At 44.7% G+C, this 20149-nt stretch overlaps 4 protein-coding genes and 1 long non-coding RNA gene across 9 annotated transcripts in view; 4 read left to right on the top strand and 1 right to left on the bottom strand.

Annotated features, from left to right (window-relative positions):
* Positions 1-410, bottom strand: part of LOC306825597 — a 32206-nt gene extending 31796 nt beyond the window's left edge. For all 5 annotated transcript variants that reach the window (XR_013779293.1, XR_013779294.1, XR_013779295.1 and 2 more), the window contains exons 1-2: positions 321-410; positions 19-126 (exon numbers count right to left, since the gene is read on the bottom strand). This is a non-coding gene — a long non-coding RNA (uncharacterized lncRNA). The remainder of the gene's footprint in view (positions 1-18; positions 127-320) is intronic.
* The window catches only part of LOC306825238 (troponin I, fast skeletal muscle-like), an 89956-nt gene that overhangs the window by 53948 nt on the left and 15859 nt on the right, over positions 1-20149 (top strand). The gene's annotated exons all lie outside the window — the stretch shown is intronic.
* Positions 794-3211, top strand: LOC306825596 (E3 ubiquitin-protein ligase TRIM21-like). Its single transcript, XM_079346433.1, has 2 exons — positions 794-954; positions 1307-3211. Exons 1-2 carry the CDS (start codon positions 853-855, stop codon positions 2150-2152), a joined length of 948 nt encoding a protein of 315 aa, XP_079202559.1. The 5' UTR covers positions 794-852; the 3' UTR covers positions 2153-3211.
* Positions 3704-9944, top strand: dld (deltaD). The gene is made up of 14 exons (XM_079346319.1): positions 3704-3848; positions 5496-5571; positions 5848-5927; positions 6152-6220; positions 6386-6455; positions 6624-6724; positions 6831-6974; positions 7287-7388; positions 7660-7850; positions 7934-8104; positions 8182-8371; positions 8572-8709; positions 8881-8970; positions 9140-9944. The coding sequence occupies exons 1-14, from the start codon at positions 3810-3812 to the stop codon at positions 9203-9205; spliced, it is 1527 nt and encodes a 508-aa protein (XP_079202445.1). The 5' UTR covers positions 3704-3809; the 3' UTR covers positions 9206-9944.
* Positions 11061-19356, top strand: syt8 (synaptotagmin VIII). Its single transcript, XM_079345838.1, has 10 exons — positions 11061-11148; positions 11308-11453; positions 14662-14855; positions 15745-15914; positions 16847-16942; positions 17046-17213; positions 17298-17465; positions 17592-17709; positions 18668-18801; positions 18922-19356. Exons 2-10 carry the CDS (start codon positions 11431-11433, stop codon positions 19156-19158), a joined length of 1308 nt encoding a protein of 435 aa, XP_079201964.1. The 5' UTR covers positions 11061-11148; positions 11308-11430; the 3' UTR covers positions 19159-19356.

Below are 20149 nucleotides of genomic sequence, written 5' to 3' on the forward strand. Positions count from 1 at the left end.
GAGTGTTTTCTAGCTTACCTTGTTGGGTAATAAACAGCAGAAACATCCACCTTTGGCACCAGCACGCAGTTTATTCTGATAACACTGTCTCACTTTGTCTGTCCCGGTAGCTCTTGTAGTTATAACCTTAATCAAATAAATAAAAAAGGCTGAAACAAACAACACATATTAATAAGCTAACAGTTGGTGAAACAAGCTAGGCTACAACTCGGAGATCGATAGTTGAAGCTGTTTGAGTTTGGGCCGAAATGACTCGACAATAAATCAATTAGTTCAAAGAAGTGTTTGATGAAGATTATTGGAGACTCTGTTAAACACACCTTAAAGCATTAAAATCACTTCTTTGACTGCGAGTAAATCAAACTTATTTTAGAAGTATTTCAGCGGAGCTCGTTGCTAAGGAACTCACCATGGCAACGGCGGCACGGAGCTGACTGGCCTCCTCGCGCACACGCACGGGCTGAACCACTCAAGTCTGCAGGGACTCCAGCAGAGGGCAGCACAGCATAAGACTGACAAAGAAGAAGCTGTTTGTATCCTTCCCTGTCCTGTCTAAAGATAAAGAAGTAACCTTTATAACGTTTAAATGACATCTATCCATTTAATCACTTCTTATACAGAAGATTTAATTTGAATAATAATTTGTGTGGATTTTGTGAGACCGGAGTAGATCATTTTTGTGAACTTTAGCCTGTTTATGTTCAATTAAAACTGGAGTGTTAATGCAGGAGAGAAGTTAAGTTCAAATCTGAAAAGATGTCGCAGGTTTTTGTCTCAACAGAGGGAACAAAATCTGCATGAAGAGGCGGAGTCAGCGTAACAGGAGAAGCAGTTCAACGTGACGTCAGTCGAATGAAAGTGAAAGTGTTTCAGATCAACAGCTGCGCTGCAATCCAGACAAGAGTCTCTGTCACTCAAAAGGTTTCATCTCAACAACACGGCAAAGCCTCTCCGGTGAGTAACAACTATTAAAATGTATGATCGAAGATGCAGCACAAGAATAAAACGTTAGCTCCTCTTTAATGTTTACTTCAGTTTTAAGCAGGCAGGCGTTCGGTTTGTTGATCCTGCACTGAGAATATGTGTTGTAACTCGAGAAATTAAATATTCAACATTCAGTCCAGCACCTGATTTCTAATGTATGCATTGATATTACAGTCTGTTAATAACATCAGCTCATGTTCGTTTGGTTCTTTCTCTGAGTAAATGAAGACAACGACATCCAGAGTGACTCAAACATTGACTCATTTTATTAAACCAATAAATAAAACCTATTCAGTGACAGTTTTTCACTTTTTGTCCTCAGGTTGTTGAAATGTCTGCTGCCAGCTTTCTGCTGACTGAAGATCAGTTCCTGTGCTCCATCTGTCTGGATGTGTTCACTGATCCAGTCAGCACTCCATGTGGACACAACTTCTGTAAAGCCTGCATCACTACACACTGGGATAGTAATGACTCCTGTCAGTGTCCCAACTGTAACAGGGTTTTCAACTCAAGACCAGAACTACAAGTCAACACGTTCATCTCTGGGATCGTTGCTCAGTTCAAACAGGCAGCTCAACAAAACGAAAGAAATAAGGCTGAGCTGAAGAGAATCCAGCAGTATGAGGTCCGTGTGACACTTGATCCAAACACAGCAAATCCCTATCTCATCCTGTCCAAGGACAAAAAACAAGTTCATCATGGCGACGTACAGAAGAATGTCCCCGACAATCCAGAGAGATTTAGTTGGGCTACTTGTGTTTTTGCAAAGCAGAGTTTCTCCACAGGCAGATTTTACTACGAGGTTCAGGTTAAAGGGAAGACTGACTGGACTTTAGGAGTGGCAGCAGAGTTCATGAACAGGAAGGGAGGAATCTCACTGATGCCTCCGGAAAACTGGACAATGTGGTTGAGGAATGAAAACACGTATCACGCCCTGACCGGCAGTCCAGTCCTTCTCTCCCTGAAGTCCCGTCTTGAGAAGGTGGGGGTGTTTGTGGATTATGAGGGGCGCGTGGTCTCCTTTTATGACGTCGACTCTGCAGCTCTGATCTACTCCTTCACTGGCTGCTCCTTCATTGGGAAACTCTTCCCTCTCTTCTGTCCTGGCAACAACAGACGTGGTGAAAACTCCACGCCTCTGATCATCTCTCCTGTCAATCACACTTAGCTCCGCCTCTTTACATTTGCAGCAGTGTAGGTGCTTTTTTGTCACATTGGCACATGTGTGACTTACTCCACAGATTTCTTTAAGTAATTTAATTTATTTTCTGTTCACACCTAAAATGTCTGTCAGCAAAGCTTAAACTGTTTCTGCCATCTGATCATTTAAAATAAAGCTAACAACACAAATATGTTTTCTTTGTCTCGTGACTCTGAACAACAACAACAAAAGGAGTCTAATGACCATGTTTGAGAGTTTTTATCTTCCTTTTCATCCATTCTAAATAAGTCTACAAACAAACTCAACTCACTGTAGCTGCAAGCTGGTAAAATGGAGGTGAATGATCAATGCTTGAATCTGAAAAGATGTCGCAGGTTTTGCCTCGACAGAGGGAACAAAATCCCTGGAAATGCGTGACCTCTTTCTCCTCCTAAGTCTGTGCCCATTTGTGTTGCAACATCTCAAATAAAGAAATGCCTTTTTCCTCAGCCATTAAGAGACATAGAATTAACATGCAAGTAGAGTTTTTGAGGAGCTGCTTTGGATGAAGATTGACGCACAGTAGGACAGGCAGGTGACAAACAGCGACAGTTATCTTATGCTTGCTTGCGAAATTATCGGCTTGTGGAAGCTTGCAGCGTAGGTAAAAACTAGCTAAGTCTGTGTGTTTGAGATGGTGATGAGCCCAGGAGGAGGAGCCTCCGACTCCTTGTAAGTACATGCACAGATCTAGAAAAGAGCAAAGAATGTCAGTGAATGGAAACAAACAAAGAGAAGAGCTGGGGCTTTAGCTTTTTCTTAAAGGTGCAAACGGATTCTGCAGGTCAAATTGGATGTTGGGTGACAGAGGAGTTAGAGACTTAGGATCCTGTCGTGAAGGTTGGAGCAGGTGCCTTTCATTGGCACAGCGTGGAGGGCGGGAAGAAGTTATGGAGCAGCAGAGTTTTAAATTTGATGTGAGCAGTAACTGGGAGCCAGTGGAGAGAGCTCGGACCATGATCAGGATTCAGTGATGCTGCATAAATGTCTCTTTACATCCAATTAACAACAAATGATTTGACTCCAAACACACTCTTGAACTGAATTACTGCAGTCTCCCCCTACTGTTTAGTGTCATATTGCCCTCATTCAGTGTTGTGTTGTTGTTGTTGTTGTTGTTGTTGTTGTTGTTGTTGTTGTTTTTATGAGCTGTCATTGAGTAAGTTTTATCTTCTGTTTAAGTTCAGCGCATCACAGAAACACAAGATTTATTTTAAGTTATACTTCAGTAGAATTTAGGGATGATTGAATTTCACAAAATAAATGTCAAAATAAATAAATAAATAATAATAATAAATATAATAATAATAATAAAATAAAATAATATTATAACAATAATATAAGAAGAAGAAGAAGAAATAAATTTCAAAATAAATTTCACTAAATAAAGATGCATCAGTTCACCATTTGTATCGGCCAAAATACATTAAAAAATATCTTTCTGAAAGTCTCCTGATGGTTTGTTTTGTTTTCTGTCCTTAAAAATATTGCCTGCGTCATAAAGCAGCGACCGACGCACATGCGTGATTTAGGAGCCGGTGATACTGCGCATGCGCAGAGACAGGAGTCCTTGGCTTGTCGGCCTGCTGTAGGTTACTTGAAGCCTTGAAGGGACGCAGACAAAATGCAGAGCTGGACTCACATATATCGCTCTCTGGCCACGGTGAGGATGACTCTCATGACAAATACTGTAGTACGTGTTGTCCGGACTGGTGTAAACTGGATATAAAGCACGTTAAGTCCAGTGGAAACCAGTTTGTTTGGACCGGGCCCGGACCAAGTTAGCGGGTCTGCTAAAGGCTAGCGGCTGTCACGGCTCGCAGCTGCACCAGACTCCTCTGAAAGATCTCCCGATTTTAGAGTTTTTTGTGTTTTATAGTAAAAACACGTCTCCGAATTTGCATAAATGACATTTTAAAATGTTAACATGATTGTTCTGTACAATTCGGCTTGCTTAGAAGTGACTAATAGACCCACCATGTAAATAAAAATAACTATTTTCTGTCACGTTTTTCAGTGATTTTCCAGAATATCACATCATACGAAGAACTCGCTAAATGTTCAGTTTTCTGTCTACAAATATCACGTGACATGTTTTTGTCTCCAACAGAAGTGATGACATTTCCTCTGTAGTTTCTTGGAGCTATATTTGACAGCTACTTGTTAATGTAGCAGGCTAGTTAGCTTAGCACTGGTTACCTAACTCCTGATGCAGCTTGTGACGGAGTTGTTGTCACTCAGCTTTTCCGGGTTTGCAAAAAAAAAACTTGTTATTCCAAATGATGGGAATGATTAGTCTCATTGCAGGGTTCCTGTCTGTGCTTTAAATGTTTTAGACCATTATTTATGTTTTAATTTGAAGGTCACATATTATGGAAAATCTACTTCACCATGTTTCTAAACATAAAACGCTTTGAGGGACATTTAAAGAGGACATATTATATCCTTGTTTTCACCTGTGGTCTAAATGAAACATCAGTGTTTCTGTGCGTTCGTCCAAATATAACTACAGGTTTGTGACCCTGTAGAAACCAGCTCTCTCTAAACGCTCCGTTTTGGTGTGTGTGTCTCTTTAAATGCAATAAGCCCCGCCCCCCTGAGATCACTCCTTCACTAGAGAGAATAAAAAAAGTCAACCTGCTGAAAAGTTTAGCTCTAGACTGGAGGTGAAGATACCAGGGGAGGGAATTTTTAATACAAGAATCCCACTGTGACATCACAAGGGGAGCACATCTGAAACGGAGCATTTCTCTCTGTGTTGTCAGACTTCTGCAGACTACAAACAAAAGACTTTATGGATTTATTTCACATGTTGTTGATCAGTAGACACTCGGGTTACCCAAATAATTGTTCAAAAACACTGTACAATTGGATTTTTCAAAATAAGTCTCCTTGAAAGAGTTCACCCTCTGCATCAGATAAATTCAACATGTCCACTGTGGATAAAATCTATGATCAGTTCCTTTGTTTTCAGGACATTAAGATCCAGGAAGTTGTCATCGGACCGCTTAACAAAAGTTGATTGGACATGTCCGAATACTTCAACGTGTTTTCACCTGCCGAGTCAGCGTTGAGTGTTTTTATTTTGTGTGAATTTGTTCGTTCACGAGACACTTCGCCGCATTCGCCGAAGACGGAGAAATGCAAGTTCAAGAGAAAGATGTTTGAACAGAGAACAATCAGCAGGGACAAACCACAAGATTTAGCAATGAAACAAAAAATCTTCTAAACGTTGAAAAATGAGGTTTTTTTTTTTTTTCTTCTCCCAGTTAAAATGAACGTTTTCCACTCTGTGTTTTCTCTCTCACAGCGGAGCCACCAGCTTCCCTGCAAACTGCACGGAGCGTCAGCTGTGTCCGTCAGAACCTACGCCGACAAAGCAGCAAGTAAGATTAATCAAAACGCTTTAACCTCTTCGTCCATCGCCGTCTGATAGAAGATGAACGCTTTCTGGGAGGGGACGGTCATTTTTCTGTAATTCTATTAAAGCCAGAAGTTAGCGTTGAACGATAAAGTCCCGCTCTCTGTCCTGTGAGAGTCGCGCCCGCTCGTCTGTTGAGTCTTAGTTCAGTTAAACAGTAAAACACAAACGCCTCCTTTCTCGTTAAGGATCACTGAGTGATGTGTGTGTGTGTGTGTGTGTGTGTTTTCTCTCTTTGCAGTCGATGCAGACGTCACAGTGGTCGGCTCGGGTCCCGGCGGCTACGTCGCCGCTATCAAAGCTGCACAGCTCGGTTTCAAGGTAAGCTCATACGTACACACACGGTTTCTCTCCCAGCATGTCGACGAGCGGAGACGCCTGATTGGACGGGGAGAACGGGTGGACTGTCAAAGACATCGTAGTCGACTCATAGCAGCTGTAGCAGCGTGCGGACTCATGAAGGATTTAAAGAAATGAGGAACTTTTGAGCTTCAGATGTTTTTAATATAAATCGGAACTCTTTTTTTTTTTGTCCTTTTTGACAGACGGTGTGTGTGGAGAAAAATATCACGCTGGGCGGGACGTGTCTGAACGTCGGCTGCATCCCCTCAAAGGTAAAAAAAAAAAAAAAAAGAGCGCCTACCTTCTCTGGTCCAAACAAATCCAGACCCTTCAGGAGTAGAATCTAAAGCTGCAGGTTTCCTTCACGTATAAAACTAAACAAAAACGTATAAAACTCTTAAAAAGTTAAAATGTATTTGATGTTTTTTTTTCTGCAGGCTCTGCTGAACAACTCGTACTTGTACCACTTGGCTCACGGCAAAGACTTTGAAAGCAGAGGCATCGAAAGTGAGTTTGAGTCCTTTCATCGTTTTCACTTAGTAAAAAAAGATTTTAAAAAAACGGAGAATAAATGAATCCAAACTGAACGCGGCCGCACAGTGGCGCCCTCTGGAGGATAAAGCGGCTAACTGAAGCGTCTCTCTCTCTCTCTCTCTCTCTCTCTCGCTCGCTCAGTTTCAGGCATCTCGTTGAACCTGGAGAAGATGATGGCCCAGAAGAGCGGGGCGGTCAAAGCGCTGACCGGAGGAATCGCACATTTATTCAAACAGAACAAAGTCCGTCTTCTTTCTTTCACATCTTTTTTTATTTTTTTATTATTTGAATCGAATCGCTCGTCAGAGTTCAGCTGTTACAGCGTGACGTCGTTTCTCCGTCCTTCAGGTGACCCATGTGAACGGTTTTGGGAGGGTGACGGGTAAGAACCAGGTGACGGCCACGGCGGCGGACGGCAGCGAGCAGGTCATCAACACCAAAAACATCCTCATCGCCACCGGCTCCGAGGTCACGCCTTTCCCCGGCATCCAGGTACGCCGTTTGTTTTACTGCCGAAAGGAAAGTGAAGGTTGGATCAACGTTTTCCAGCAAAGATTAATTTTTAAATTAATTCTAAATTAAATATTTAAATTAATTAAATTAATGATAATAATAAAAATAATAAAATAATTATTATTTTATTTATTTATTTTATTTATTTATTTATTATTTTATTTATAAAAATAGTAATACAAATAATTAAATTAAATTAATAATTAAATGAATAAATTAATTAAATAAAAAAAACATTTTAAATTCAAATAATTAAATTTTCAAATTTTAAGTTTTCTTTTTCTTTTTCAGATCGACGAGGACACCGTGGTGTCGTCCACGGGCGCTCTGTCTCTGAAGAAAGTCCCCGAGGAGATGATTGTGATCGGAGCCGGAGTCATCGGAGTGGAGCTGGTCAGTCTCAATCGCAGTAACCATAGCAACCATGATATTTTCACACCGCGACTCCTGCTGTGAATTGATTCTAATAGAGTTTGTAGCGTTATCACGACGCTCGGTCGTGTTTCATCGCCGTCGTCACTTAAACGACTTCGTCTTCCGCCGCAGTAAAAAATCGGCGAGCTGTTGTGTGACGTCGTGTTTCAGTAACTTGCTTTGAAAGATTACGGCGACGCGTGCGCAGAACGCCGGCGTGAAATAAACGTTTATTCCTCCCGTCCTGCAGGGGTCAGTGTGGCAGCGTCTCGGCTCCAAAGTCACCGCCGTGGAGTTCCTCGGCCACGTGGGCGGCATGGGCATCGACATGGAGATGTCCAAGACGTTCCAGCGCGTCCTGCAGAAACAAGGCGTCAAGTTCAAGCTGGGCACCAAAGTGATGGGCGCCACCAAGAGGCCCGACGGCAAGATCGACGTGGCGTGAGTGAAGCCGTGCTGACGTCCCGTCTGAGCGTCCCCGTTTGACCGTCGCTAACCCCCGTGTTTGTTTGTTTGCGTCTCAGGGTGGAGGCGGCGGCCGGAGGGAAGAGCGAGACGCTGACGTGCGACGTGCTGCTGGTCTGCATCGGCAGACGGCCGTTCACGCAGAACCTGGGTCTGGACTCTGTCGGCATCGAGCTGGACAACCGAGGCCGCGTCCCCGTCAACAACCGCTTCCAGACCAAAGTACCCAGGTACCGCCGAGCTCGCCGTTCAACGTGTTCTCGCCACAGAACCACCCGGATTTTAACTCCTCCTCTTCCTCCTTCAGCATCTTCGCCATCGGGGACGTGGTCGCCGGGCCGATGTTGGCCCACAAGGCCGAGGACGAGGGCATCATCTGCGTGGAGGGAATGGCGGGCGGCGCCGTGCACATCGACTACAACTGCGTCCCCTCCGTCATCTACACGCACCCCGAGGTGGCCTGGGTGGGCAAGACGGAGGAGCAGCTCAAAGAGGAGGTGGGTCGGACGATGAATCGGCGCCACGTGTCCACCTGGCGTTTCTCCCAAGCAGACGCCATGAATGCTTGTTTACCCGCCTTTGGCTCAGAATAGAACGCCAGGTGGACACGGCGCCCCAGAACCAATAAGAACCGGCCGTCTGATAACGCCAATCCTGTGTTTTAATGTTTTAACATCCCGTCTCTTCCCGCCTTCAGGGCGTTCCGTACAAAGTCGGCAAGTTCCCCTTCGCCGCCAACAGCCGAGCCAAGACCAACGCCGACACTGACGGCATGGTGAAGATCCTCAGCCACAAGGACACGGACAGGATGCTGGGCGCGCACATCGTCGGATCGGTAAGAGCGGACAGGAAGTAGTCCGCTGCAATTATTAACCAATCAGAGTCGAGGGGCGTGTCGGCAGAATAAGCCGCCTCCTTTTTTTTCTTCTCACGGCGTCTAAGAATGATTATTAGAGGAGCGTTGAGGAGGCGCTTTAAAAGCTGCTGTTTGTGTGTCGGCCTGCAGGGGGCGGGAGAGATGATTAACGAAGCAGCTTTGGCCATGGAGTACGGCGCTTCCTGTGAGGACATCGCCAGAGTGTGCCACGCCCATCCCGTACGTCTCACACACACACGCACACGCGCACACACACACACACACACACACACACACACACACACACACACACACACACACACACACACACACACACACACACACACACACACACACACACACACACACGCTGGATTCTAACGCCGTCGTGTCCTTCCTCTCCCCGCAGACGGTGTCGGAGGCCTTCAGAGAAGCAAACCTCGCCGCCTCCTTCGGCAAAGCCATCAACTTCTGATCCGTCGGCCGCTGTCGCACCTTTCAGTGTACATAACAGAGGAGGAACAGGAAGCAGCGTGTGTGTGTGTGTGTGTGTGTGTGTAAACGTGCACACACACACACACCTTCAGCAGGATCCTCTGTGTACATCCCGACTGTACCACATTCAGTTCTTATGTTATTTAAATGTTCTAAATAAAACGATAAAGGGGAGCGGGGGAATAAACGCTGACCTGGATTCTTCTTCACACGATGCTCTCAGAGATTTAAATATTATGTTGGCTGCAGTTTCTCTCACAAAGGAACAACGACTGGTTTTGTTTTTCTTGTTTTGTTTTTTGTTTTCTTTGTTTTTTTCAGTTTTAAAGGATTTTTTTCCGAAGTTATGGATGCTCGACTGTCCCGCAGTTAAAAGGGTTAAATCAACGCCGCACGCCGCTCTGTGTGGATCCAGAAGAAAAAGAATTTTAAGATAAAACTGTTTACAAATTCTTTTCTTCTTCAGATTGTTTTTATCAGCGTTAATGAAGCGAGGAAAGAAAATCCAAAGTTTCATCTCGACGCTAAAATGCAAATTCTCTCCGTTTAACTCCCTCGACGCAGCAACTTCTGTCCAAGTGACTCAAAGTCACTTAAAAACAAATATATATTCAGTATATCAGAAAAGAATATGTGGAGACTTCTGTTTCATAGCCGACTTTCAGAGCAGATCACAGATTGTGGATTTCACTGCAAATTTACCTTCAATGAAATAAACATTTTCATCTCCAAACAGCCTGTTTGAGCGCGAGAGGACTGTTCTCATCATTGGGGGGTTTGTAGACAGACTAGAGACACATAGTCAGAGGAACATGTGACCTTTAAAGGGGATGAAGTTTAGGAATATTTAAAATGATTTATTCCATCGGTTCCACTGCGGAGCTGCAGACACCATCTCTGAATCACTCCTTTGTTTTCTGCTGAATTAGAAATCAATAAAAAGCCACTCTGTGCTGAAATTCCTGATTTGCCTCTTCAAACATATTAAATATTAATAAAGCTTCTGGTGCGGGAGGCGGTGTGAAAGAACGAAGACGTGACGTCGGCAGGCTGATGTGACGTGTTGACGTCATGCTGGAAGTTCACGCCGTCTCAGGATCAGCGATCGAAGTCGGTTTCATGGTTTTAACCTTTTTAAAGAGTGATGTTCAGATTGAGAGAAGACATTGACCCCCTCTCTGATATCTTCGATGTGATTGGCTCTCGTCTCTCCTGTCTCACCATTTAAAGCTTCAAATGCAGCAGAAAGTCATGTTGAGTCATTTTAGACGTTACTTTGGTCAAACATTTAGCCCCTTTAATAATATTAATTGGTTTTGTATTATATATCATTGGAAAGCCTGATTGGTCACCTTTACATAGAGGTGTAACTTGTAAGCATTGTGCATTTATGGAATGAGCAACACAGCTAAATGTGAGAAGCTCCAGAAAATATGTTCCCCTTCAATATTCTTCAGTTTAGAGAAATTATATTTCCAAACTTTTTTTTTTTTTGAGGAGTTTTGAGTAAAATAAAAAGTCTCCAGGTTTCCAGGGTTGAAATGAAGCAACAGACAACCAGCCGAGAGTCACCTGTTAACCTGACAGGAGTTCCCAGCATGCATCATGAGAACATGCAAACTCAACACAAGAGAGGTTCCTGCGGGGACGGGGATTCAAACCAGCAACCTCCTCGCTCGCTGTGAGGAAACCACCGTGCAGCCCTGACGCTGTGTGTGACCATCCAGAGAGCTTCGTCAGTGAGAAGATATTCTTCATGTTTGAGGAGCCAACACAGGAGATGCTTTAAAAAAAACACGTCCATCATTAAGATGAGAAAAAAGACCAGATGAAAAAAAAACCCTCTCCACTATTTCTTGTGCAAATAATCGATCGTTTGCATCGAACCAGTTTGACAGAAAATATAAAGTGGAGTCAAAGCAGGTGATTATTCATGAAGCCTTCACCGCTCCTGTTTGCTTCTTGTTTCTGTGGCTTCTTCTCTCTGCTGACACCTATTTGAATAACTGTTTTATCAGCGACGACGACTCCACCTCTGTTTGAACACCGAGTGTGTGTGTGAGTGTGTGTGTGTGTGTTCAGCAGGTGTGGTGGCTCCTGCAGGTCCGAGCGGACTCACTTTAAGACTTTAAGATGGACGAGTGAAGCTCAGCAGGACAGGAACAAAAACAACGAGTGAACAAACGCAGGAGAAATGAGACCTCGATGAAGGAAAGGTTTCCTCTCAGGTGAGGCTGATTTATCTCTTTCACACCTTCAGATTATTCAGGAACATCACTGGATTGAACTAAAGGTTATTAAATCAGCACTAAACCCCCCCCCCCCCCCTCTCTCTTTCTCTCTCTCTCTCTTTCTTTCTTTCTCACGTCTTTGTCTTCCTCCTTTTGTCTTCTTCCTCTCGTGCTTTAAATACAGAAACGTCGCTCTGAGGACATTTTATCTAAACCATTTGAGCGTCTCCATGTGATGCATTGATCGACTGATTTCATTGATTTGACACCTGATCGGACAGATAACGTCTTTATAACATTAGTTTTTGTAGACAGAACGAGTCCTTTGTCTGTTTCTGTACTTTAACTTGTGCGAGACGTGTCAACAGCTTCGGGCTTGTTTGTCCACTTCCTGTTCAGCAAACTTGTTTTTCAGACACGTTTTCACGTCGGCTCTCCGTGATGATTAAAAACACAACGGCAACCTTTAAGTTACCGCACTGATACAGATGTTTACATCCTGGTTTAGATCTCGTCAGTCATTTTGTAACCTTTAAAGGAGCAGTATGTAACTCTGACCCCTAGTGTTTACAATGGGTACTGCAGCCCAGAGAGCTGTCCATGGTGTCCTGCTGTGTTAAAGATCTGACATTTTTGGAGGCTAGATGATCCCAAAAACAAGACGTGAGTGCTCCGGCCCCGCTGCCTCTGACGGCCTGATGTTGACGTGTTTTTCCTGCTCGTTACCGTTAAAGAGCGACGGAGGGAGGGGAGGCGTTTCCTGCTTTTTTGATCAAACGGGTGTGACGGCTTGTTTTAAGGAAACGTCCGGTCTGCGCTCGCCGTCACCTCCTTCCTCTTCACTCCCTCTCAAACACGACGCACACTCCCAGTTTTCTATCGGAGTCCTTCAGCCTTCGGTTGACTCGGGTCGATGTCTTTATCTCTGTCACAGCCTTCAAGAGTGAGTAAAGATTTTATTAACAGCTTTTATTAAAGACACACGGGGACGAGCTGTTGCAGCGTTGAGGATCCTCCTCCAGTTGTTGTGTTGATTGGTTAACACAGACAGTCAGATCATGCAGGCAATGATTGGTTTGATAAAAAGAGCACATTGCCGTTTTAGACGCCCCTGGGTTTGCCAGATATGAGAGCAGTTATCAGGTGAACAGGTGTTGCAGCGATGGAAGCGGGCAGTGGAACTGCTTCAGATAGAAGTGATTGTACCCGAACTAAAAAGCCTCTGCATGTTTCTAATAAGCTCCAGCAGCAGAAAGCTGCTCAAACTAGGATCAATGTTGGAGATGAAACATGGAGAGAGGTTAGAACGCAGAAAGCTTTACAGACCCATGCAGAGCTGGCTAAACACTGAAGCTACAGTGTCCACCACATGCAGAGCTGGCTAAACACTGAAGCTACAGTGTCCACCACATGCAGAGCTGGCTAAACACTGAAGCTACAGTGTCCACCACATGCAGAGCTGGCTAAACACTGAAGCTACAGTGTCCACCACATGCAGAGCTGGCTAAACACTGAAGCTACAGTGTCCACCACATGCAGAGCTGGCTAAACACTGAAGCTACAGTGTCCACCACATGCAGAGCTGGCTAAACACTGAAGCTACAGTGTCCACCACATGCAGAGTTTGCTAAACACTGAAGCTACAGTGTTTCTACATGCAGAGCTGGCTAAACACTGAAGCTACAGTGTCCACCACATGCAGAGCTGGCTAAACACTGAAGCTACAGTGTCCACCACATGCAGAGTTTGCTAAACACTGAAGCTACAGTGTTTCTACATGCAGAGCTGGCTAAACACTGAAGCTACAGTGTCCACCACATGCAGAGTTTGCTAAACACTGAAGCTACAGTGTTTCTACATGCAGAGCTGGCTAAACACTGAAGCTACAGTGTCCACCACATGCAGAGCTGGCTAAACACTGAAGCTACAGTGTCCACCACATGCTGAGCTGGCTAAACACTGAAGCTACAGTGTCCACCACATGGAGAGCTGGCTAAACACTGAAGCTACAGTGTCCACCACATGCTGACCTGTGTGAGAGGAGGGGGCGGAGCCAGACAGCTCTCTGTGATGATTAGAGTTTAGATTGCAGTACTCATTTTAAACACCAGGGGGCGGAGCTACAGCATCTCGTTTCCTTCCTCTTTGTCAAACTAATTAATGTCAATCCAATCAAAAACTGTTTATCTGAAATTGAGCAGATTTTATACATTTTACAAAACTCACACGGCGGATCATCATCAGCTCATTACTTGTCATGTGACCAGCAGCAGATAAAACTATAGACAAAGAAACAACATCTGACTGCATCAACAACAAGCCAGGGATCCACCTGGAGCCAGGTGAAAACAACATCCGAGTCCCGACATCGCAGCATTTCGGTCTTTTTTTGATTAATATTGTTAGAAATAATAATCAATCCCCCCCCCAAGATCAACCCATGAGCAACCTCCCACCCCATCAACACACCCTCATCAACCTGACAAAGTAAAGACAGAAACTCACACAGTGAGTGAATCAACACAGCCGCTCCTTATCTTTCAAATATCACTCCTTGGTTTACATAAGGAATAAATGGAGTTCATATATTGATTGATTATGGGTACCCTTGATTTGTGAATCCTCCTGTGAGTCTCCTTATTGCACTGAGTACACTTAGCTGCCTTCTGAGGATGCATCCTATGTCTGAGCTGAGACGATGTTTCTTCTGCTCTGTTACATATTGAAGCGAGAACGTAATTTGATTTATTGAGTAAACTGGGATTGTTTCCAGTCAAAGGTCCACTCTCTGCTTGTGTGTGTGTGTGTGTGTGTGTGTGTGTGTGTGTGTGTGAGATTCTGTAGATAAATGAGTACATGTGTTTTTCTTCCCGCTCTGTTGACTGACGCTCGAGGCAGCTAACACGGAAACAGCGTGTTGAAGCATTGTGAGCAATGTTTGTTCATGGTGGAGTTTCCACTCAGTCACGTCACTCAGATGTTTGAGAGAGACAGTCAGAGGTTTAAATAACATTACAAAATAAGACTCATGTCATCATAAGAAGAGGGGCTTTACATTTTGGATCTGAGAGCAGCTGAACCCGATGACGTTCCAGGACGCTGATTAATTCGGTTTTCATGAAAAACATGGAGGACGATTTTTAGAGTCATAACACAAAAAGTCTAATCAGACTAACACGTGTCTTCTCTGTCCTCCTGATTCCAGAGCTCCGTTCTTCATCCTCCTCATCATGCCTAACCTCCGTCGAGCCCCGAAATCCTCTCGTCCTTTACCTCGTGCCTCGCCTTCGCTGGCTCCTCCCCTCGCCGTCCTCTCCACCACCACCATCTCCTCGTACACCAACACCACCATTAAGCCGTCAGCTGGTTTCATCAGCGGCCTGTTGGACAGCATCCCCCGTAAGTCACCAACCAATCACCTCCTTCCTCCCCCAACCAATCACTTTCTTACTTCTCATTTTATTTCTGAGATCACGGAGTTTCCCACACGATCAATAAAGTTTCATCCTTTGCACATTATTAATTATAATTTCTGTTTAATCATTTTCATTGTGAGTGGTTCATTTTTTTTAACAGTGGAGTTTTCTGCACCACGCGCATGACTGGCGTGCACACGACATAATCCCCGTTCCCACCGAGCAGTCCGGCTCAGTTCGTCTCGGTACAGTGTTCATTTTGCAGCGTTTCCACAGACTAATCCCGGGAAAGATTCCCAAATAACCGATCCGTACCGTCCCACTTTTTGGGACACTTCCGTTGGGGTGCCAAGAATGTGGAGCCGACCCGAAAAGGTGGAGCTAAGCACTGCAGTCCGCTGATTGGTCGAAAGCGTTTTTCTCCGTTGTTATTAGTTAGCGGTTAGCTGTTAGCTGTTAGCGGTTAGCTGCTATCATATGACGCAATTTACATAGCAGCTATCGGCATCCGGCTTACACGCCGCCTATCAAACAGGGCCCCGGTGTCTGTGGAAACACAAACGGAACCGAACCAAACTGTACCGATCCGTACCGGACTGCTGGGTGGAAACGGGGCTTTATTGTCGTTCAAGTTTAACCAACAAACAGACACTAAAGCTGAATCACTTAACAGCTGTTATTTAATTATCTGTGTGTGCATATAAAACTGTTCTCTTGTTGTTATGATTCCCGCTCCCTTCCTCTCCCAACGACTCTTTTTCCTTTCCCGTCACAATCACGTGATAATCGTGAAATCCGTTCTCCTCATGCAGAAATGACCCGTGGGACTCCTGAAATAAGTTCTGCATGTGAATGTCCTTTTTTTCCCGCAGTGCCTCGATGGGCGATATTCATCATCTTTGTGGTCGGCCTTGTGGTGATTCTGCTCTGCTGTGGGTGCATCTGCCTCAAGTGCTGCCGCAGCTCGAAGAAGAAGCAGAAGAAGAAGAAGGACGAGAAGATCAATCTGAACGACGTGAACGGAAAAACCACCACGTCTCTGGTGAGTGACGGCGCCCTCTGCTGGTGAATGTGATACCTGACAGTTACAAGTGGAATTAAATCCCTTTTGGCTGCATTCCTTCTGGAGACCAGCAGGGGGCGAGTTTCCAAACAATGTCTACAAAATCAATTAGCTGCAGACGCTATTATCCAACTGAGCAAGATGTTAAAGGCAGGAGGAAACAAACCTCAGGAAGTCTCATCAAAACGGACACACAGCTGCTGACAGGAAGTAACCAGAGGTGCTGACAGGAAGTAACCAGAGGTGCTGACAGGAAGTGTCCAGAGGTGTTGACAGGAAGTAACCAGAGGTATTGACAGGAAGTGTCCAGAGGTGCTGACAGAGGTGTTGACAGGAAGTAACCAGAGGTGCTGACAGGAAGTAACCAGAGGTGCTGACAGGAAGTGTCCAGAGGTGTTGACAGGAAGTAACCAGAGGTGCTGACAGGAAGTGTCCAGAGGTGTTGACAGGAAGTAACCAGAGGTGCTGACAGGAAGTGTCCAGAGGTGCTGACAGGAAGTAACCAGAGGTGTTGACAGGAAGTAACCAGAGGTGCTGACAGGAAGTGGCTAGTGGCAGAGTATTTCTTCAGAGTTCTAATCAGCATCAAAACCATCCTGAATAATGTCATGGTCATCATCAAACGTCTTTGTGTGCAGCGCTGGGTCTTTAGCTTTTTCTTAAAGGTGTAAAGGGACTCGTGGTGGAAGTTCATTCCTCCTCTCTCGACCCTGGAAGTTCAATGAGTTAGCAAACATTATGGATGCATATGATGTTTCGTCTTGTTTCTGCTGCCCCCAAGTGGTCAGAAAGATAAGTCAATATGAGTTTGTAAAACTATAATTAGCATTTTTCCTTCTCTGCTTGGAGTGATTTGAAGTGGATTTCTCTGAGCTGTGGGTTGATTATCTTCTGACCTGATGAGCGTTTAGGTTCAGCCGGATGTGAACGACGTGGACTACGGCTCGGCCGGACAGCAGAGAGGAAAGCTGCTCTACTCGCTGGAATACAACGCTGCTCAGTCTGAGGTGATTTTAAGTGACAAACACTCGAACCCTCTGAATATTATAAAGACCCATTAAAGCCTTTTCACAAACGGGGTCCTCAAAGTGAGTCTTTCTTTGTCTCCAGCTCATCGTGGGGATCAAAAAAGCCAACAGCCTGAAGGCCATGGACCTGGGGGGAAGCTCAGACCCGTACACTAAAGTCTACATTTGCCCCGATAAAGCAAAAACCTGCGAGACCAAAGTGTTCAGGAACACGCTGAACCCTGTCTTCAACGAGCAATTCAACTTCCAGGTAGGACGGCGGTCGGTGACGTCCCGGCAGCCTATCAGAAAAGTGGATCATCGTGTCTGAGCCGAGTGATCTCTCTCTCTCCAGATATCAAAGTCGTCCCTCCTGAAGTCGACGGTCGTCATGCAGGTGTTCGACTTCAACCGATTCTCCAAACACAACATCATCGGCGAGCTCCGGGTGCAGCTCAGCAGCGTCGACTGGAACCACGTCATCGAGGAGTGGGAGGACCTCGGAGAGCCCGCCAAGTTCGAGGTTAGCTTTTTCTACTTGTTGTTTTAGCTTCTTAAAGGACCAATCAGGAAGAGCGATGCAGCTGCCATGATGTCCGAGTTGCTTATAGACGCTTTCTTCGTTGTGTCTGATTGGTTCGTCCTGCAGGATGAAAACCTGGGCGAGATCTGCTTCTCTCTGCGTTACGTTCCCACCGCGGGGAAACTGACCGTGGTGATCCTGGAGGCTAAAAACCTGAAGTGCATGGACATCAGCGGGGCTTCAGGTCAGCAGAATCTCATACCGAACTCACTCACATCCTAACGTATCATCCGAGACCTTATGAACGTTCATCACCATCATGTCTGACCGTGTCGAGAACATTACTCCTCTTCTTCTTCATTTCCTGTTTAGTATTTTCTCTCCGATAGAGAGTGAGTGATGTCAGATGCACGTTTTGGGATCACCGCTATGGTTCAAGTTCTTGACCCCTCTCGGTCCCCCTCCTGGTCTGGGGTCCCCCTCCTGGTCTGGGGTCCTAATGCAGCTGCCTGAACTGCCTGTTGTCAAATTCAAGCTGCACCTCTGAAGTGTGGCATAAAATGAATTTCATGTTTGACTCTTTTTATCCCCGCTAATGACACGCTCTTATAAATAACACAAAAACAAAAGTGTGTGCAAATTCATTCATTCATTTAAAGCTCTTAGAAAATTGTGTGCAAACTCTTGTATGAATGCTGAGTAACTTCAAATTCAATTATCAGCAAAAAAAAAAAAAAAGTTGACCGCAAGTTAAAAAGTGAGCATTTGTTTTGGAGTTTTTTTTTTATGAAAAGAGGAAAATATGCAAATAATTTATTTACAACTTAAATTAAAAACAAAAACAGTTATAACATTTAGACTGTTGAAAACAGACAGAATATTGATTTTAACCAACCAATCATAGATTTGGATTATGGGGGGGGGGGGGGGGGGGGGGGGACACGCCCCTGACCCAAGACTTTAATTCTCCTTCTATAAGGGTCAAAACAAAAAATCTTTTACAGGACACTGAAGGTTTCTGGAAGAATGTGATCAAATCCGGAGTAGAACTGGAAATGATTTCAAAAACCTCTGAGCTCATTTCCTCACACAGCTCGCTGATCATTTCTAGTTGTCTCCTTTTTTGTCTCGTGAGACGAGTAACGCCGTATCGTGCCTCTTTTCATTTTAATGACTTATTTTCACCCCGACATGTCGTGCAGATCCCTACGTGAAGGTGCAGCTCGCTCTGGATCGGAGGAAGTGGAGGAAAAGAACGACGACAGTGAAGAAGAGGACGCTGAGCCCTTACTACAACGAGTCCTTCACCTTCGACGTGACGTTTGAACAGATCCAGGTGAGGCCGCGTTACCACGACGACCACGTTTACATAGAAAGCTGAGAAACACGTGAAAACGGAGCGAGCAGCAAGATGCACACACTTTCCGACTGACGTCTTTGCTCCCGTCGTCCACAGAAGGTGCATTTGGTGATCTCCGTGTGGGACCACGACGCCATGACCAGGAACGACACCATGGGGAAGATCTTCCTGGGCTGCGACGCCACGGGGAACCAGCTGAGGCACTGGGCCGACATGCTGTCGAACCCGCGGCGGCCGGTCGCTCAGTGGCACAACCTGCTGTCGGCCGAGCAGGTCAACTCCACCCTGAATCTGAAGAAGAGGATTCCTCTGTCCAGCAGACTCCCCTTCTGAGGGACACACACACACACACACACACACACACACACACGTCATGTCTGAAGAGTTAAATGTAAATAGTTGAATCTATTGGATTGTTTTGTATTTTACATATTTTGACAGGCTGTCTTTCTCTTGACTTGTTTTATTAAAGTGTTTTCAGACCAAAGGAGAAAATTAATATTCATGTTGTTTTGCTCAGGACACGTTAAAGTCTTTGGTCTTTTTTTTTTTTTTTTTTAATCAATGAAGAAATAATAATAATAATAATGATAATACATTTTATTTGTAAAGCACTTCACATTGTTCAATCTCAAAGTGCTGCAGAGTTTAAAATGATAAAAGAGTCGTTAAAAACAAAGTGAAGAGAAGGAGTTTATCGACTCGCTTCACGGGTTCAAAACTTTTGCAGATTAAAAAAAACAACTCATCATGATGTCGAAGTGTAAAAGCAAACTTCCTCCAGGTTTACCTCGTGAGAAGAAGAAGAAGGAAAAAAAAAAGTCTGATTGCGGATGAATCATTTAAAATCACAACACAGGAAGTCCAAACGTTGATTCTCTCTCCTTCAACATTTGAGCTGCTCGCTCGGCCCGTCTCATAACATGCTGCTAAACTGTCTTTGATTTTATCGCCTTAAAAAACTTTAATGATCTGAAACTTCACTTCCTCCTTTAAGTTTATAAAAATGTATAAATTCTATCTGTTATATAAAAACACATTAAAACATGTTTTATGTCATGTTAGCAAAGAGCTGATTTAGTTCAGTGATTTTTAACATGTGTCACAACAACAACAATGATGAGGAATATAATCCTGTCATCATGAATCAGAGGAAGTCATGAGTCCTGGTTCTCTGCGCTCGCTCGTCTTTCCCCTCGACAGACGAACGTTGTTCAGATCAATCAAGCTGACTCCGGCAGCAGGTGTGTCGTCCTGCTGCTTCAGGCCTCCAGAGATCAGACGTCATTAACTCGTCCCAGAGCGCCTCGCTCGCTCTTAACGA

Source organism: Symphodus melops, assembly GCF_947650265.1.
Source record: "Symphodus melops genome assembly, chromosome: 6".
NCBI lineage: Eukaryota > Metazoa > Chordata > Actinopteri > Labriformes > Labridae > Symphodus > Symphodus melops.

Coding starts and splice junctions, on each gene's coding strand:
- LOC306825596 (XM_079346433.1), top strand. CDS start 853: ATGAAAGTGAAAGTGTTTCAGATCAACAGCTGCGCTGCAATCCAGACA. Junction 955..1,306: donor AACACGGCAAAGCCTCTCCG/GTGAGTAACAAC, acceptor TTTTGTCCTCAG/GTTGTTGAAATGTCTGCTGC.
- syt8 (XM_079345838.1), top strand. CDS start 11,431: ATGAAGGAAAGGTTTCCTCTCAG. Junction 14,856..15,744: donor CCTGTTGGACAGCATCCCCC/GTAAGTCACCAA, acceptor TTTTTCCCGCAG/TGCCTCGATGGGCGATATTC. Junction 17,214..17,297: donor ACGAGCAATTCAACTTCCAG/GTAGGACGGCGG, acceptor CTCTCTCTCCAG/ATATCAAAGTCGTCCCTCCT.
- dld (XM_079346319.1), top strand. CDS start 3,810: ATGCAGAGCTGGACTCACATATATCGCTCTCTGGCCACG. Junction 8,372..8,571: donor AGGAGCAGCTCAAAGAGGAG/GTGGGTCGGACG, acceptor TCCCGCCTTCAG/GGCGTTCCGTACAAAGTCGG. Junction 8,971..9,139: donor GAGTGTGCCACGCCCATCCC/GTACGTCTCACA, acceptor CTCTCCCCGCAG/ACGGTGTCGGAGGCCTTCAG.